Source organism: Nelumbo lutea, chromosome 4, assembly GCF_056320005.1.
Source record: "Nelumbo lutea isolate HS-2025 chromosome 4, American lotus-T2T, whole genome shotgun sequence".
In the NCBI taxonomy this organism is placed as follows: domain Eukaryota; kingdom Viridiplantae; phylum Streptophyta; class Magnoliopsida; order Proteales; family Nelumbonaceae; genus Nelumbo; species Nelumbo lutea.
Genome location: NC_142687.1, coordinates 71,500,232 through 71,520,514, shown reverse-complemented (window position 1 = coordinate 71,520,514; position 20,283 = coordinate 71,500,232). Strand labels below are relative to the sequence as shown.

At 40.3% G+C, this 20,283-nt stretch overlaps 1 protein-coding gene across 1 annotated transcript in view; it reads left to right on the top strand.

Moving 5' to 3' along the window:
- Positions 1-10,415, top strand: part of RPL3P (ribosomal protein L3 plastid) — a 30,181-nt gene extending 19,766 nt beyond the window's left edge. The window contains exon 5 of the mRNA XM_088984503.1: positions 9,973-10,415. Coding sequence (XP_088840629.1) covers positions 9,973-10,146 — 174 coding nt within the window. The 3' untranslated portion in view covers positions 10,147-10,415. The remainder of the gene's footprint in view (positions 1-9,972) is intronic.
- Positions 10,416-20,283: the final 9,868 nt, after the last annotated feature.

Sequence of the window (20,283 nt, the reverse complement as noted above, 5' to 3'; positions counted from 1 at the left end):
CAACCTGGTCACAACCATGATTATAGCTCGCGCCTTCGAATGCAAGCTACAACTCAGCCGTGGAACCTTCAATGTGGGGCGGCCTCCATTAGCATGGGCATCCCCAGAACGACTCGGAATGGCTCCATATTCATTAGCCAGCTAAGAACGGAAGCCACAAACGAGCAACAATTCCAGATCAGCATCTAGTGTGGGGAGCAGCGTCGTTGCACCCCCTATTAAGCACTTGTCCAGGGCTGAGATGGTGGAATGCGGGGCGAGGGGACAATGTTTTAATTGTGATGAATTCAACTTAGTAGGGCACAAGTGCAAGAGACTTTTCTGCCTTCTAGTGAAACAAGAGGAAGATGAGGATGAACCCTCTTCATTGGAACCCAATCTAGGAGGGCAAAGTCATTCCACCTATTTGGGATTCCTTTGATTGCGTTTCAAGGCACTCATCCTGAATTCGAGCTTGAGGACAAGCTCGTAGTCCAGGAGGGGAGTAATGATGTGGATGCATATTGGGAGCAGTAGCAGCAATGATCCGGTGTTCTCATTCTATCCAATTTGGCAGCAACAGTCTTATCCATTCGACAGATTAGATTAGATTAGACTATCTTGTTATTCTTATCTTATCTTATTAAGTTAGTAGATTAGATTATCTTATCTTATTAGGTTGCCTTATCTTATCAGATTAGGATTAAGAGAGACTTATCTTATCGGATTAGGATTAAGAGAGACTTATCTTATTAGATTAGGATTAAGAGAGACTTATCTTATCAAGATAAAGCTAGAGGTCTCCCTATTCAGCAAGGAGTCTCCCTAAGAACAGGACTCTTGTGATCTCCTATTTAAGGAGCCACTATTAGTGAATAAAGGCATCGAATATTCAATCAAGAAGAGAGTAAGGAGAGTTGGTGATTTCTTGGACAAATTACCATTAGGGCGGCCAAGATAGGTTCATCAAGAGCAGGGAGAACCAAGAGAAAACAGGAGGTTTTCCCCGTGGATCGACCCGTGACGAGATCCTATTCGCGGGCCCATAACAGGGTATCACTTATATGGACCTAAGGGGTGCATTGTGCTGAGAATTTTAGTCAAATCAGCTAGCAGGTGCTAGGCATTTGTTTCCTTATTTCCACGTTAGGCATGGCCTAGGCTACGAGCTATACAAAAGTAAGGTTGATATAGCACAATATAAAATTTTGTTTATAAACTTTGCAGGGTGCCAACCAGTGGGTTGGTAAGATCTCCTGCTGGTCGTACGGAGCCTTGCGATCTACCCCCATTGTGTAGCCTTTCAAAAGAAATAAAAAAAAGAATTTTAAAGAGAGAGAGATCTAGGCTCTTAGAGGGTTTAGGCCTCACGCTCAAACATAGGAAGCAGCACAAATCCACGTAAGAAACAAACTTCTGAATTTTATTCACTCTGTCTTGAGAAACAACCAATACAACTATATTTATAACATAAAATAGCAACTAATTTTCCTAACTAGGAATCCTACTCTTACTTGGCTTATGAATGCAAGTTAACTGAAAACAGAAAACAGTGGCTCCTAACAACTATATAACTAAAACAACATTGTTGTAAAACTCTCCTGCTGTAAAACACTCTCCTAACACACTTCTAAAACTACTGTTTCTTAAACTTAATTACTAACTCAAAACACCCAGAATTAATTCTAGCTCCCAGCTAGAATCTTCTCCATCATTGTGTGATAAAAACAACCAAAACCTTAGAATTGTTGGTACTTTTTCTTTTCCCTCTTTAAGTCTTGAAATTTGCTGTATGATCCCTATCAAAGGTGATACATAAATTTGGATAATGACACAGAAACATATTCATTGACAAACTATGCTAAAATATGGAATAAAATATAACCTATCAGAAAAATGTAATGACATTTGATTCATCATTTTAATTTTATTGGAAACGGTAACTTCGTTAACAAAATATTAGGATACAACTGTCAGCCCCTAAAATAGGGTGTTGAGCCGAAGGTAATCTTTATTACAACACTGCCCAAAACAAACTCTCCCTCACAGTCCCTTGTTTGGCTAAGGTATCGGCTAGTCCATTAGCTGATCTTCTTGTTCACTTGAAGCAAACACCAATCTCCCTTGTTATGTTGAGGATTTCCCTTATTGGCTGTTTATAAATCCAGGCTTACAATCTACTTGATTTTTTCTTTTTTTTGATCAATCACAATCTACTTGATTTCCCTTACAGGCTGTCTTTATGTTGAAGAAGTGGTGTAATTGGACCTTAGGTCGTGTTAGTTCCTGTCATTATTCAATCCTGGTGAACAGAGTGGTGAAGGATTTCTTCTCAGCTAGTAGGGGTATCAAGCAGGGGGACCCTCTTTCACCTTTTCTTTTCACCTTAGTTGCTGATGTGCTTAGTCATTAATCTCTAAGGCTGATAGAGAAGGTGTAGATAGAGGGTGGCGAGTTGGTAGAAATGAGACCCCAATTACCCATCTCCAGTTTGTGGATGACATCTTAATTTTTTGTGAGGGGGCTGAGATTGAGAGGGTGAGAAGGTTAAAGGTGCTGATTAGAAACTTTGAAAGCATTTCTAACTTGAAAACCAATTTTGAAGAGTTGCATTGCAGGGGTTAATTTGGAATTAAGAGAAGTGGAGGCTATTGCAGAATGCTTAGAGTGTTCTATCTCTACTTGGCCTTTGACCTATTTGGGGCTTCCTCTAGGAGCAAATTGAAAGGATGAGAGATCCATCACATGGACGCCCAAAGATTGCGGAATAAGGGGCGAATTTCAAAAAATTTTCTTCTCCCTTCAACTGGGAATCACATTCCCTATTTAGAAAATCATATTTTCAAGGATAAATCTTGAACCTTAAACTGAACCAGATATGAACCAAAAGGAATAGGAGAGAATAATACCTGATACGGAGAAGTAATATCTCCCAATGAAGGTGTTCAAGCCCAAGGAAGGATCCAAAGACTGCTTTCACTGAAGATGGCACAGTGCAGGATGAAGCAGAATCAACAGTGTTGTTCCCCAAGAACTCTGTCCTTCGCAAGAAACAGTAGAATGGAACGTGAGCACAACTTCCTTTTCAATCATTTCTCAAAGAATTGATGTCAAGATCCAATCTTCACTTCTCCCACAGCTGGAGATCGAACTGGCAAATAGGGCGACAAGAGCAGGGAGGCGGCAAGAGAGTATTCACAGGCTGCAGAATTCTCTCTTCTTGATTTCAGCACTAAGGAGGATCTGATGTGTTTCTTGTTGGTCTCTCTCGAGGCTGCCGCCCCCTTCTTCCTTTTGTTAACTTAAAAGATCAGATTAGATTAGCTTATCTTATCTGCAGATTAGATTTGGATCAGCCTTCTCTTCTAGTGATAAGAATAAACCCTTATCTTATCTGCAGATTAGATTAGCTTTATCCTAATCCCATTAGGAGGTTTCTAAATCTGAATCACATTCAGATCTGGACTCTCTGAGTGGATAGGATTAAGACCCTATCCTATCTGCTAATCCATCTCAGAATTTGCCCCTTTAATTAACTAAATTAATAGCCCAGTTCGAAATGGGATTTAGGTCCATTAAGCTTATGTGCTCACTCAACCTTCCTAACTGCTGCCCAGTTGGGCTTCCTTGTATGGCGTGGGACCCAGGCATTGATCTACACATCAGCCACATGGGTTCGGCCCAACCTTTGTTACAAGGCCTGGTCGAATACACTGTTAAAGACAGTGCACCCCCTGAAACCCATCAAATGGGCTCTATGGGCCCAACACTTACCCTAAGTGGTCTCTGGGCCAAGCCACCTTGTAACACCCAGGGACTGTGGGCAGATGCAAGATTAGCCCATCAGGTATTATGCTCAATGGTCTTACACTTAACCTCTCAGCCCTTAATGATCATACACTGCCCGACAAGAGAGGACCTCTCCCTCGGCTGCAAGGAACAGTGTTGCACTCTCCACTTATATGGATCCCGGGAATTAATACCTTTTGCAAACATTTTAGAAACCATAATATATATACTTTTATATCTCATATAAAATATACTTTGCAAAACAAATCTCAACGGTTGAAATCGGCTGCCGGCAGTCTTGGTTTCCAACAGTGAGAGCGCATCCCCGATCATTACCTTTGTCCGACAAAGGGACTGATCCTGTCACTATGATCACCCACTCAGATGAATTCTCTGATTGTCCCAACATACCCAGGTTTTGACCCCCGCTAAGGATCTCACTGATTGGTACATCAAAGACACCCCGATCCGACACCTAGTGCAGTATCATAATCGAGTCTAGGGGTCGGGTGTAAATTTCCAGTTTTGCCCATCAATCTCCAAGGTCCAGGGCAATACTGGAAATCTGGTCCAGTTCAAAGATTCAATTAATCCCACACTGTATGTGCCTGGGGTCTCACCCCGGTAGCTGAGATAAGCCACCTCAACCGACTTGATGGCACCACAGTGTCAGCCTTGTCAAGATAGGTCTCCCCAGACCGACCCATTGGCTGTGAACTTTATAAACTAACACGAGTCTCAATAAGTGTCCAGTTTAAGGGTATTACACAGAAACATACCAAGGGAACATGAATCAAATATGCAGTTTTATTCATTTACAATAAACTCATAAAGTACATCAATTTTGATTGAAGCTAAGGACATACAAAACTGTCTAACACAAATCCTCGGGAGAGTAGGTTTTCGTGCCCAGTTGTAGAGAAGTTTGAGAAGAGATTGGCTTCATGGAAAAAGAACTACATTTCTCTGGGGGGAAGAATAACCTTGATAAGGGCTACACTTGCAAACCTTCCAACATACTATCTCTCTATCTTTAGGATCCCAACTAGGGAAGCTAAGAAGTTGGAAAAATTAATGAGAGACTTTCTTTGGAAACCAGGGGAAAATAGGAGAGATCATTTAATTAAGTGGGAGGTGGTGTGCAGGAGTAAAGAGGAAGGGGGCTTGGGATTAGGTAACTTAATTCAAACAAATACAGCCTTACTGGGGAAGTGGCTGTGGAGGTGGCCTTTAGAGAGAGTTAGGTTGTGGCATGAGGTGATCGGAAGCATACATGGATGCTCAGAGAATAGATGGGATGCTGGTGTATCAAGGTGGGCAACTTTGGCAACCCCCTGGAACGCAGTACACAATATTCTTCCTCAGTTCCTCAGTCATATCAGGTATGATGTATGTGATGGCAACTCCGTCCTCTTTTGGGAGGACATTTGGGTTGGAGATGTCCCCTTGAAAACCCTTTTCCCCTCCTTGTTCTTTGTTTCTTGGTACAAAAAAGAAGTTGTTTCCAAATTTTGCTCCTCATTGGAAACCCCTTGGGCTCCTACTTGGGATTTTGGGTTCCATAGAGGCTTAAGGGATGAGGAGATTGGGTGCTTAGTCAGTTTACTCTGCCTTGTTGAGAAAGTTTGTTTGATTGAGCTTGACAAAAGAATTTGGACACCTCAATCGAAAGGATTCTTCTTTTGTATTTCTTTTTTAAGTCCCTTTGCTGTTCTAACCCTCAGCTGGCCTTCCTTGTTAAGAAGGAGGTTTGGTGCAGACCTGTTCCCCCTAAGATTTTGGCTTTTTGCTGGGAAGTGTATACTATGGGAAAGTAAATGCCTTGGACAATCTACAAAAGAGAAGACCTTTTCTCTGTATTTCCCCCAATTGGTGCATCCTTTGCAGATCTCAGAGTGAGGACTGTTATCATTTGCTAATTTCTTGTTCCTTTACTGTAGAGTTATGGGATTGGCTTTTCTCTTTGTTTGGGAGCAGTTGGAACTTGCCAGCAGATTTAAGATTGCTTTTTGATCTCCCTACTTTTGTTTGGAAGCAGAAAAGGGGTAAAACCGCGTGGAGGTGTGCAAGAGCTGCATTGATATGGACAATTTGGGAAGAAAGGAATGCTGTAACTTTTTTGGAGAAGGAAAGGAACCTTCAAGAGATTAAGGACTGTGTTTTGGTTAGGGTGATTCATTGGCTGAAATTTTTGGACTTCTTCCACCAATTCTTCTTTAATGATATTTGGAGGAATTGAGCAGCAGTGGCAAGTTGTTCCTCTTCCAAGACTAAAGCAAGAACAAGCTGGTCATCACCTCCTGCAGGCTTCTTGAAGTTGAATTTTGACGGAATCTGTCTAAGAAACCTAGGCCCTTCTGGGTTAGATGGGGTATTGAGGAATGAAGTCGTGAATGTGATACTTATCTTTTCAGGTCCTTTAGGAGTGGGAGACTCTACTAGAGCAGAAATGTTTGCTGCCCTGTGCAGTTTGTAGCTCAATTAGGAGCAGAACAGCTAATAGTTGAAAGTGACTCAAAGGTTGTAATAAGCTGGTTGCAGGACCCAGTGTCAGTAGTTTGGTACTTCAGGAATGACATTAAAAAGTTTAAGGTGCTGACAAGAGACATGGACCTAAGAATACAATGGGTGGGGAGATCAACAAATGCTATGTCGGACTGTCTAGCCAAGCAAGGAGCAGCTAGGGAAGTTTTGTATTGGGCACAACTGTAACTTATTGCTTTTGTTTTCTTCTTTAGTGGAGAGATCGCAGCTCACACCTCTCCAAGGGTGAACTGAGAAGAGAAAACAAATCATTTGCCAATTCCACTTCTGAGTCCCTCAATCCTTTCCTTAGCCCTAGATCCCAAGAATCCTCAGGGACATGAGAAGAAGAAATAACTCTCCCTTAAGGATAGTTTCCCGATCATCTATTCTCTTTCATTGAAATCAACCCCAATTATCTCCCATCAAACTTGATAGAAGGCCGTCATAAAACCATCAGGCCCTGGGGCTTTAGATCTCTCCATTGAGAAAACTGCATTTTCACTTTTTGAACCTCAAACTTCTTTCTAAAGTGTGCAACAATTTTCTATTCTCAGCTCACCACTCCAAATCTTCTAAAGCCTTGTCCTGATTTCCTCAAACACTCAGAGTCTCTTGAAATGGTTCACCAAAGCTTGTGCTATGCCCTCATCTCTTATCAAATTTTGTTCATTCCACTCCTATTTCAAGGCTGAATTCCTTTTTCTACCATTTGTCAACATATGGAAGAACTTGGTATTGCCATCCCCTTCCTTGAGCCATTGACATCTAGATTTTTGCCTCTAGCTAACCCCCTCTTTTCTTAGAATTTCTTCCAGATCATTTTTTAGCCTCTATCTTTCTTCACTATCTTCTGTCCTCAAACTTCTTTCAGCTTCCAAACTATCTAGCTCGTCTAATCTACTAAAGATCTCCTAAAGACCTCTTTATTCCAAACCATGATACTTTTTTTTTTTTTTTTCTGATCAATGCAAACCTTTATTCTTGCTTTCAATGACTGTAATTTCTTGTAAAATCTATAACCCTTCCATCTGAACTCCACTTAATCCTCCCACCACTCCTTCACCTTTGGTAAAAAATTAGGGTGTATAGCCACATATTCTCAAATCTAAAAGGACAAGGGTCACCTCCCACCCTCTCTTGGGCCAAGCTAATTGGGCAATGGTTTGAAACAGGTCTCGACAATGTTGTGACTACTAAATTCTCCGCCATTCCACTTTCTACTCAACTGTAAAGAGGAATCTATCTAACTAGGAGCAGGTGGGAACCTCTTGAAAATTTGACCAAGTAAAATTTGCCTTTTAATTTGGTAGGTTCTGTAACTCAAATGTTTCTACAAAGAGGTTAAACTTTCTCATACTTGAAGTAATCTAGTGGCCTGGGTTATTTGATTCAATAAAAAATCTTATTACATTGAAGTTTCCCCCCAAACACCAAAGACCATCCCATAAACCTCTAACTGCTGCTAACTGCTCCCAAAGTCCATCCCTTTCCCAACTATATGAGGACAATGCACGGTATGCACCCTTTAGTTTGTGTATGAATAAGGGAGGTAATAAAGAGTCATCAATGTAATGAAACAAAACTCTCCAAGCCCTTGCCTACAAACTAGCAGTTATTGGTACATCCAAACTCAACAACCCAAACTACAAAATCTGAGTTACTTCTAGGGTAAAAAAAAACATTCGATTCTATCCTCCCCAATAAACTTAAGATTTAATCAACCATTACAAATAGGAAATAGGAAATGATGTTGGCTTCCATAACTTTCTTAAGTGCAAACTCAAAATCCACCCTATTACCTCAACCTAAACAGTCATTGAGCTTTAAACAACAATCACCACTCCTTGAGATCCATGCCTACCACACCATTTTAGAGCTCAACCTAGCACCTCAACAGACACCTACATGCTTATTGCAATATATTCCTACCTGAACCTTTAGAAATTCCTCTTTCTTCAAGCTTCAAAAAACTTTTCTGGAAAGCTCTTCATTCTCTAAAGTGAACAAAGCCATTTTTTCTCGGATAGTTCAGAACAAAAGAGGCGCGTGCCTCCTCAAGGGGAGGGGGATAAGGAGGAAGAAGAGGGAGGAGGATCACTTTTCATTGTTTTTAATAAAAATCTTTTATTTTAAGAATGAAGATATGTAAAAATCTCATTTTTCCTTCCCTTCCCTTTTCTTTTCATTATTCTCTTTCTTTTTCTTTTTTTATTCCCTTCCTTTTCTTTTTCTTTTTTTTTTCCTTTTCTTTCCTTTTTCTTTTTTCTTTCTTTTTTCTTTTTTCCCTCTTTATGTATGAGGTGTGTCATGTGTGTGACTGTGAGGCACATGCGGCGTATGCCTCCCACGCCTTATAAAACACTGCATTGTTTTTTCCTCTGAATCTCCAGATTCTGAGACACTTTGGTTACTACCTTTCTCTACCATATCAAAATATAACTGTGATAGGAATCGATCAGCACCCTTGAAGACTTATTCTAGAAAGAAGGCCTTACAACAGGTCCTGATATGGCATAGTGATAGTATTTGGGATTTGGACTGAATTGAACACCAAGGGTATTTTTGCCATTTTATAATTTTTCTATAGGGTCCATTGATAGGGTTTAATTTGTCTAGTTATAGTTTGTTCTTGTTTAAAATTTCAGTCATTGCATAAGTAGGATTAGAGTTATTGAGTCTTCTTTGAGTTGAATTAGGGTATGACAGCTTAGTTTGAGTCCTAGGATTATTAAGTCTGACAATTTGAATCCTAAGACTATTATGAGTCTAACAGTTTGACTCCTAGGATTATTATGAGTTTAGAGATTATAAATATGTATGGACGTTTTACACAAAGGCAGTGAATTATATTGAGTTTTCTTCAGCTTATGCCTAGCTATGGCGAGTGATTCCCATGCCCTAGAGTGATTCTAGGCATCCTGTGTGATTCCAGGTATTTTTTTTCTCTTCTTTCTTTCCCTATTTTCTCTCAGTCCTTCAAGAAGCCATTACAACCATAAACAGCCATAAAACTCTGATCAAGAAGACCATTCAACATTCTCTAAGGACTAAAACTGATCTGGTCCTACATCAAACTGCCTCTGAGTTAGGGGTGATCATGGGGTGAGTCAGGCTGGTCACTTATGGCAAGGTCTATAGCCCGTGCCATGGCCTGGCCTGGCATGGATCCCATGCCTACAAGGGCCCAGGACAGGCTGGGTGAGGCTTTTACCCCTACTCTGAGTGCTTGAAAATTAACCTAGACTAATGTATGTTTGACCGAACGATGCTGGCCTCTTCACCGGAGACTCATCCTCTCACCATCAATCATTTACTGTACCAACTGTTGAAATCTAATTCTCTTAGTTGTATCCTTGAAGATCAGTGACGGCTGATGCTTTAGCTAGAGAGGGTGTGAGATCTATAGTTTTATGGGGGTAACAGGGCTGGGTTTTTAGGAGGCTAGGTTAATGCACTCATTTTTTTCCTCATGGTTCAGCATATGGTCGTTTTTTCATACAATTATTAATAATTTTAACATGGCAACTATTGTCTTGTTAATCTTAAGGCTGTTTTTTACCCTCCTATATGAAAAAACTAAAAGAAGGGATGCAGATGAAGAATGATTAGGAATTTTCATCAATCTTATTATTAATTTAATTTCACTGGCATCATTTTTCTGGATGACTATAATTACAGGTCCCGGGTGCTGAAGGCAATTTTGTGTTTATAAAGGATGCTGTTTACAAGAAACCTGATATTTCATTGCTACCATTCCCGACTTATTTTACTCCAGATGATGAAGATACATCAGAATTAAAAACTCTGGTGGCTGATCTAGGGGAAATAGATCCTTTCATGGCAGCAGATTGAAAAAATAGAATATGATATTCCTCCAAATGCTGGTCTTTGTTATTCTTTTGTAGGACCAGTTGTTGCAATCTCAGTTTGGTCTTATTATGGGTAGCACCCGTTTATTCGTTATTCAAGAATCAGCTGAGATACGACTGAACTCAATTCATCATTCTATATAATTAGGAGAATGACGAGCAGAGATTGTAATTCTATTTTTGAGTTCATCTAACCGATGATTTTGAAGTTCTGGAAATTTATGTTTTAAATAAATATTAAAGTTTGATCCATCCTTTTATGTTATGGCAATTGGCAAATGACGTATTTTTGTTTGGAATGCTTGAACCGATGCCAAAATGTTTTTGCAAAGGGGTATGCAGTCATTCTCAAATTTATAATTTGAATATTCTAGTGAATCATTTTCAGCTTGTAAGACCATTTGAAGTGGTCTGTATTTGACTTTTTTTTTTCCCTTGTTATTGGAAAGGATGCACGCGTTCTTCAATTAAAAAAGAATCTCTTTAATCTAACGATGTTCTTTTTGGTGCATATAATGATAAATAAATATTGTTCTTTGAGATATAAATGCAACAGGTTGACCCTGTTTTGTGGCGTTGGCTTATTTGTAACAGCAGCTGATTGACGATTAGGGCATAATCAAATAATAGCAACTTAATTTTACATCGACAATTGAAATGGGATGTTTTTGAAACAGAATGGAATGGAACTTGGAAACTAAGGACCAGTAAAAAAACAGTTCATGACTATTGAGGCCTTGGTAGTGAGTTTGTTTATGTTGATTGTGGAATCGGCAGTGCAGCGTGAAATAATGGACTGAAGCAGGGTAAATTTATCATCGTACTGGAATAGCCTTAAAAGTAGAAAGGAATTGTCTTAATGGTCTGAATAATCAGTTCGTTGGACCCGCAGTATCAATTTTATTGTGAAAATCATCCCCCCCCCCCCTCCCCCCAAAAAAAAAGTTGATTCCGACGCCCACTCTTGATAAATTCTCGTCAAAATTTGCCTACCGTCTACCCCTTGTGATTGGGGAACTGGGTTTGAAACCTGGGTGCATTTATTCATAGATTATTCAATTCTTTCAACCGGGAATTGAGGTGAGAGAAGTGGGGAGGAGGATACGGAGGGATTGTTGGGAGGATGGGCGATAATTCAAAAATTTCCTCTCTTCATTTGAGAATTATATTCCTTGTTTCAGAAAATATGCATTTTTAATAATCAATCTTGAATCATAAACCAAACCAGATCTAAAAACAGAAGTAGGAGAGGGATATACCTGATACAAGGAAACAATATCTTCCAATGGAGGTGTTCACGCCCAAGGTAGGAACCAAAAATTGCTTACACTGAAGATAGTGCAGTGTAGGATGGAGTAGAATCATCAATGTTCGTAAAAAAGAACCGAACCCTTCACAAGAATTCGCTGGAGGCAGTGAGTACACCTTCAGATAAGCCTTTCTCCAAAGACTGATATCAAGATCCAATCTGAAGGGATGAGATATCCATCGTATGGACGACCGAATCGTACGGAATGGATTGGGCGAATTTCAAAAATTTCTCTCCATCCTACTGGGAATCGTATTCCCTATTTTAGAAAAATCATATTTTTCAAGGATCAATGTTGAACCAAGGATCGAACCAGATCTGAACAAAAGCAGTAGGAGAGGGATATACCTGATATAGAGAAATAGTATCTCCCAATGGAGGTATTCAGGCCCAAGGAAGGAACCAAAATCTGCTCCCACTGAATATGGCACAATGTAGGATGGAGCAGAATCAGCAACGTTATTCAAAAGAATCAGATCCTTCGCAAGAATCAGCTGGACGACATGTGAGCACTACTTCCAATCAGCTGATATCAAGATCCAATATTGATCACTCCCACTGAGAATAAGAGATTGAACTGGCAGATATGGTGGTGACAGGAAGGAGGTGGCAAGAAAGAATTTAGCGTAGTGATGCTGAATTCTCTCTTCTGTGATTTCAGCTCTGAAGAGGATGTGAATATGAATGTCTTCTTAAGGCTGCCGCCCCCTCCTCCTTTTATAAGCTTAAAGGGATGAACTCCTAATTCCATTAGGAGTTGCTGATCAAAATCTTATTTGGATCAGAATTCCATTCAAGTGATAAGGGTAAACCCTTATCTTATCTATAGATTAGATAAACTCCCTCCTAATCCTATTAGGAGGTTTCCAGATCTGAGTCACATTCAGATATGGATTTTCTGAGTGGATATGGTTAAGACCCAATCCTATCTGTTAATCTAATATCAGAATTCACCCCTTATTTAACTGATAAAATTTGCATGGTTTGAAATGGGCTTTAGGTCCAATAAAGTTATGTGCTCACTTAGCCTTCCAAACTGTTGCCCAGTTGGGCTTCCTTGTATGGTTTGGGACCCAAACATTGATCTACACATCAGCCACATGGGTTCAACACAACCTTTGTTACAAGGCCTGGACGAATACACTATTATGGGCAGTGGTCCCCTTGAAACCCATCACATGAGCTCCATGGGCGTAACACTTACCCTAAGTGGTCCCTCGGCCAAGCCACCTTGTAACACATAGGTACAGTGGACAGATGTAAGATTAGCCCATCATGTATTACTCTCAATGGCCTTACACTTAACCTCTCAGCCCAAAATGATCAAACACTGCTCGACAAGAGATGACCTCTCCCTCGGCTGCAAGGAACACTACTGCACTCTTTACTCACATGGATCTCAGAAATTAAAACCTTTTGCAAACGTTTAGAAATCATAATATATATACTTTTATATCTCATATAAAAAATATTTTGCAAAACAAATCTCAATGATTAAAATCTGCTGCCAGCAGTCTTGGTTTTCATCAGAGGGAGTGCGTCCCCGATCATTACCTTTGTCCAACAAAGGGGCTGATCCTATCACTATGATCACCCACTCAAATGAATTCTCAGACTGTCCCAACATACCCAGGTTTTGACCCCGCTAAGGATCTCACAAATTGACATATCAAAGACAACCCAATCCGACACCTAGTGCAGTATCATAATCGAGTCCAGGGGTCAAGTGTAACTTTCCAGTTTTACCCATCAATCTCCAAGGTCTAAGGCAATTCTGGAAATCTGGTCCGGTTCAAAGATTCAATTAATCCTACAATGCATGTACCTTGGGTCTCACCCTGGTGGCAGAGACAGGCCACCCCAACCGACTTGGCAGCACATCAGTGTCGGTCATATCAAAATAGGTCTCCCCAGACCGACCCACTAGCTGTGAAAGTTCTAAACCAACACAAGTCTCATAAGTGTCCGATTTTAAGGGTATTACACAAAAACACACCACAAGAACATGAAACAAATATGTACTTTATTCATTTACAATAAATAATGTACATCATTCTGATTGGAGCTAAGGGCATACAACTGCCTAACACAATCTTGATCACTCCTGCTAGAAACAGGAAATCGAACTGGCAGTAATGGTAGTGGTAGGAAGGAGGCGGCAAGGAGATATCAACTCAGTCTCACTAGGTGCAATGTTCTCTCTCTGAATTTCGAATGTGATTGATCTTCTATAGCTGCCGCCCCCTTCTCCATTTATAATCTTAAAGGGATCAACTCTTAATCCCATTAGGAGATGCTGATCCAAATCATATTTGGATCTGAATTCCCTTTAAGAGATAAGGATAGATACTTATCTTATCTGCAGATTAGATCAGTCCACTCCTAATCTAATTAAGAGGTTCCCAGATCTGAATCTGTATTCAGATTTGGACTCTCTGAGTGGATAGGGTAAGACCCTATCCTATTTGCTAATCTAATCCCAGATTCACCCCTTCTTTAACTGATCAAATCAGCCCAGTTCGAAATGGGCTTTAAGCCCATTAGGAGTATGTGATCACTTAGCCTTCCAAATTGTTGCCCAGTTGGGCTTCCTTGTATGGCCTGGGATCCAAGCATTGATCTACACATCAACCACAAGGGTTCGGCCCAGCCAAATTCACTAGAAAGCCGAGTGAACCCCTTGAGCCCATCACATGGACTCTATGGGCCCAACACTTACTGTTAGACAGTTTTGTATGCCCTTAGCTTCAATCAAAATTGATGTATTTTATGAGTTTATTGTAAATGAATAAAAGTGCATATTTGATTCATGTTCCCTTGGTATGTTTCTGTGTAATACCCTTAAACTGGAAACTTATTGAGACTCGTGTTAGTTTAGAATGTTCACAGCCAGTGGGTCGGCCTGGGGAGACCTATCCGGACAAGGCTGACACTGTGGTGCCATCAAGTCGGTTGATGTGGCTTGTCTCAGCTACCTAGGTGAGACCCCAGGCACATATAGTGTGGGATTAATTTAATCTTTGAACTGGACCAAATTTCCAGTATTGCCCTGGACCTTGGAGATTGATGAGCAAAACTGGAAAGTTACACCCGACCCCTAGACTCGATTATGATACTGCACTAAGTGTCGGATCGGGGTGTCTTTGATGTACCAATCAGTGAGATCCTTAGCGGGGGTCAAAACTTGGGTATGTTGGGACAATCCGAGAATTCATCTGAGTGGGTGATCATAGTGACAGGATCAGCCCCTTTGTCGGACAAAGGTAATGATCGGGGAAGCACTCTCACTATTGGAAACCAAGACTGCCGGCAACCGATTTCAACCGTTGAGATTTGCAGCCGAGGGAGAGGTCCTCTCTTATCGGGCAGTGTAAGATCATTATGGGCTGAGAGGTTAAGTGTAAGACCATTGAGGATAATTCCTGATGGGCTAATCTTGCATCTGCCCACAGTCCCTGGGTGTTACAAGGTGGCTTGGCCCAGGGACCACTTAGGGTAAGTGTTGGGCCCATAGAGCCCATTTGATGGGTTTCAGGGGGTGCACGGTCTTTAACAGTGTATTCAACCAGGCCTTGTAACAAAGGCTGGGCCGAACCCATGTGGCTGATGTGTAGATCAATGCTTGGGTCCCACGCCATACAAGGAAGCCCAACTGGACTGCAGTTAGGAAGGTTAAGTGAGCATAAGCTTGATGAGCCTAAAGCCCATTTCGAACTGGGCTATTTATTTAGTTAATTAAAGGGGCGAATTTCTGGATAATTTTTTTTTACTTTCTAGACTCAATGTATGGGTATTCGATCTGATGTAATTATTAATAGAAATAGGATTTATATTTATTTTTATTTTGGATCGAAGTTGGCGGTGCAGAAAAGGAGATTTCGCAGATGAGAGAAATGCTATCTGCGATTTGAAGTTTGTGAAACCGCATTCAGTGATCTAACCTCTGTTTTGCAGGAAAGATTGTGCGAACAGCCCTGTTTGACTGATTCTTGTTTTTTCTTTTATCAGTATTTAATTTTAGATTATTTTATTGAATTAAGGATTTAATTAAAAATCAAACACTAGACCCATTCGAACCAAGATTGGTTCAAAACTGTTTGGACCAATTCTAGGGTTTAATCAAGGCTGAATGCCAGCCATAATTTCTTACTAATGGGCCTAAGTATTGATATTTAATTAAATGGTTAATTTGGCCTAGCCTGTAAAGGCCCAGTTTTAAATAGTTAAAACTGCAAAAGCCCATTTTAAAGGATAATGCTATATGTGAAAGATTGGTAGGATCCATCTAATGGACGCCATAAAGGTTGCGGAATGGGTGGGCGAATTTTAAAAATTTCCTACTGATGTGTTGCTCATTGTGACACTAGCAAGTGCACTAGCCGTTCAAATAATAAAGTAGTGAGTGAAGTATCGTTCCCACGAGGATTTAGGAAACAATTACCAATACTAAATTAAGCACTTCTTATCTGATCAACAAATAAATCAAAACTCTAATGAAAGCTAAGAAATCCTAAATTAAAATCTATCTAAATCATTGGCCCAATTGCTTTCAATTCAGGTTAGAAGAGTAAGCAGTAAATGTCAATCTCAGAATTCAGCAATCTATCAATTTGGATCATTCGAATGAATCATGATTGAGCCTTGGTTTGGTGAAACCCCAAGGTCATGAACAGCCTCTCTCAAGCGCATGTCCATCCTATGCATGAGTGATGGTTCTTCTATCTCTAGGAAGAATCTAATCCCCATGCATGCATTTCTTCAAACACTTCTAAGGCATCAATTCAAATCTGAATTGATCACCAACTGAATTGTGCAAGTTATCTCTAACCTTGCACTCAATTCAGTTCTTGAATAGTAGATCTGAATTCCTAGAGTCTCTCTCAAGCACTCTAGGAATTCCAAGCTGTAGATTAATTCGCCCAATCTGAAAATTGCAGATCTGAATTCTCTTTCAAGCAATTCAGATCTTGCAATCTCAGATCTGAGAATTCAGATCTGAGTTTTGAAGGTTAGTTGGCCGAATTACTCTACAATCACACCCTTATTCAAGAAACTTCAAGTACAATACATGACCATTTGAATGAATCAAAAAGAATTAGATTGCTGAACTGAAATTTTACAAGCTGAAATACATCAAGGAAGAATGGAAACAAGGAGAAAGAAGAAAGAAAATATAACTAAGAAACTGAATTCAAATCAAAAGAGAATGAAACTACAAATGATTTATTACAAAAGATCTTTGAATCACAAACCCTCAATTCGAACTCACCTTATTCTTCTAGCTTGCTTGTCTTGAACTTCCTTCAGCCCTTCTTCTTCTTCTTCCTTGCGCCTAGCCTTCTTCTCTTCTCTTCTCTCAAGGTGGCCGAACCTATAAGAGTGGGAGAGCCTTCCTCTCAAGCAATTGAACAACTTTCTCCCCTCCTAGAGGCCTCCTTATATAGTTTTTCAAAGGGGCTCTTGCCCCTTCTTGAAGCCTCTAGAATGGGGTGTATTACACCCCTCATGAACCTTCTAGAGTGCTCCCTCCTTCTCTTCAAGAAACTTCTAGGAGTTGCCGCCCCTAGCTCCCTTTGGGCTGCTATTTGGGCTACAACTTAGCTTGCTTTTGAGCTCAAGTGGGCTACACTCTAAGCTGTTATTTGGGCTAAAAATGGGCTGGGCCGAAATTTCCTTCTTGTTAGGCTTCTTCCCTTGGATTTTCCAAAGAGTTTCACTTGCTCTTCTTGGGCCGAATGAAATTCTCTTGCTCTCATGGCTGGGCCGGGCTGAACTTGATAAATTTTGGGCTTTCTTTTCTTGCTTTTGCCTTCTTTTTGTTGATTTGGCTCCCCCTGAAATCTTTTTTGCAATCAAGCTAAAATAGGGCAAAATCTAATTAAACCATCATAAAATTTCATGCAAAAACCTCATAAAATATAGATAAATTGTAGGTTCATCACCTACCTTCTCCCAACTGGGAATTATATTCCCTAAGTTTAGAATACAATATTCAAGGATCCGACTTGAACCATAATCAAACCAGATCTGAACCAAAAGATAAATGGGAGGAATATACCTGATTCGGAGAAGCAGTATCTTCCAAAGTTGGTGTTCACGCCCAAAGAATGCTCCAAGATCCGTTCCTTCAGAAAATGACACAACTGTGGATGGAACAGAACTAGTAGGGTGCGTCCTACACACTGGATCCTTCACAAGAATCCTCTAGAAACACTAAACACTGAATCCTTTTAGTCTTTGTTGCAAGACTAATGTCAAGAACAAATTTCTTAACTTTCTTTTTCTGCAATGATCTAATCTTGCAAAAACAGATGGCGGCGCCAGGAGGAGAACTCTAAAGGCGAAAAGGCTGAATTGCCTTTTTTTTCTTTTTCTGGAGTAAGAATGAGATCCTATCTCAATTCGCAGGAGATATCTTATATCTCTTCAAGGTGTTTCGAAAAATGATATTTTTCCTTCTTGGTTAGGGTTTCTCCTCCTTTCTTCTTGATTAAGAATCCTCGTAATTAGGAGTTATTCCAATCCAAATCAGTATTTGGATAGGGGATAATCTTAATCCTATCTGAAGATAAAGTTAGCTTACTCCTGATCTTATCAGGAGGTTACCAGATTCAAATCTAATTTGAATTTGGTCTCCAAGAGTGGATAAGGCTAAAGGCCCAATCCTTTTACTAACATTAATCTCAGAGTCGCCCCAAGGATGGGTGATCATATCAGCCCACCTCGAAATGGGCTTCTAGACCATTAAGTGTTTAGTGTCTAATTACTTTTCAATCTGCTGCCCAGTTGGGCTTCTTTGTATGGCGTGGGACCCAAGCATTGATCTATACACCAGCCACATGGATTCGGCCCAGCCTCTAATACAAGGCCCAGCCGAATTCACTGAAAAACTCAATGAACCCCTTGAGTCCATCATATGGACCCTATGGGCCCAACACTTACATTAAGTGGTCCCTGGGCCATGCCATCTTATAAAAACCCAGGGACTGTGGGCAGGTGCAAGATTAGCCCATCAGGGATTATCCTCAATGGTCTTACACTTAACCTCTCAGCCCTTAATGATCAAGCACTGCCCGACAAGAGAGGACCTCTCCCTCGGCTGCAAGGAACAGTGCCACACTCTCCTCTCACATGGATCCCGGGAATTAAAACCATTTGCAAACAATTTGAAACCGTACATATATATATATATATATAATATATTAATTTTGCAAAACAAAATTCCAACGATTGTAATCAACTGCCGGCAGTTTGGTTTCCATCAGAGAGAGTGCATTCCCGATCATTACCCTTTGTCCGACAAAGTGGCTGATTCTGTCACTATGATCACCCACTCAGATGAATTCTCAAACGGCCCCAACATACCCAGGTTTTGATCCCCGCTAAGGGTCTCACTGATTGGCATATCAAAGGCAGTGATGTGTGGCTCATTGTGACACTAGCAAGTGCACTAGCCGTTCAAGTAATAAAGTAGTGAGTGAAGTATCGTTCCCACGAGGATTTAGGAAACAATTACCAATACTAAATTGAACATTTCTTATCTGATCAACAAATAAATCAAAACTCTAATGAAAGCTAAGAAATCCTAAATTAAAATCTATCTAAATCATTGGTCCAATTGCCTTCAATTCAGGTTAGAAGAGTAAGCAGTAAATGTCAATCTCAGAATTCAGCAATCTATCAATTTGGATCATTCGAATGAATCATGATTGAGCCTTGGTTTGGTGAAACCCCAAGGTCATGAACAGCCTCTCTCAAGCGCATGTTCATCCTATGCATGAGTGACGGTTCTTCTATCTCTAGCAAGAATCTAATCCCCATGCATGCATTTCTTCAAACACTTCTAAGGCATCAATTCAAATCTGAATTGATCACCAACTGAATTGTGCAAGTTATCTCTAACCTTGCACTCAATTCAGTTCTTGAATAGTAGATCTGAATTCCTAGAGTCTCTCTCAAGCACTCTAGGAATTCCAAGCTGTAGATTAATTCGCCCAATCTGAAATTTGCAGATCTGAATTCTCTTTCAAGCAATTCAGATCTTGCAATCTCAGATCTGAGAATTCAGATCTGAGTTTTGAAGGTTAGTTGGCCGAATTGATCTGCAATCACACCCTTATTCAAGAAACTTCAAGTACAATGCATGATCATTTGAATGAATCAAAAAGAATTAGATTGCTGAACTGAAATTTTACAAGCTGAAATACATCAAGGAAGAATGGAAACAAGGAGAAAGAAGAAAGAACATATAACTAAGAAACTGAATTCAAATCAAAAGAGAATGAAACTACAAATGATTTATTACAAAAAATCTTTGAATCACAATCCCTCAATTCGAACTCACCTTCTTCTTCTAGCTTGCTTGTCTTGAACTTCCTTCAGCCCTTCTTCTTCTTCTTCCTTGCGCCTAGCCTTCTTCTCTTCTCTTCTCTCAAGGTGGCTGAACCTCTAAGAGTGGGAGAGCCTTTCTCTCAAGCAATTGAACAACTTTCTCCCCTCCTAGAGGCCTCCTTATATAGTTTTTCAAGGGGGCTCTTGCCCCTTCTTGAAGCCTCTAGAATGGGGTGTATTACACCCCTCATGAACCTTCTAGAGTGCTCCCTCCTTCTCTTCAAGAAACTCCTAGAAGTTGCCGCCCCTAGCTCCCTTTGGGCTGCTATTTGGGCTACAACTTAGCTTGCTTTGAACTCATGTGGGCTACACTCTAGGCTGTTATTTGGGCTAAAAATGGGCCTTCCTTGCTGGGCCGAATTCTCCTCATAGCTAGGCTTTATTTTCTTGGGTTTTCTCAAGGAATTCACTTGCTCTTTT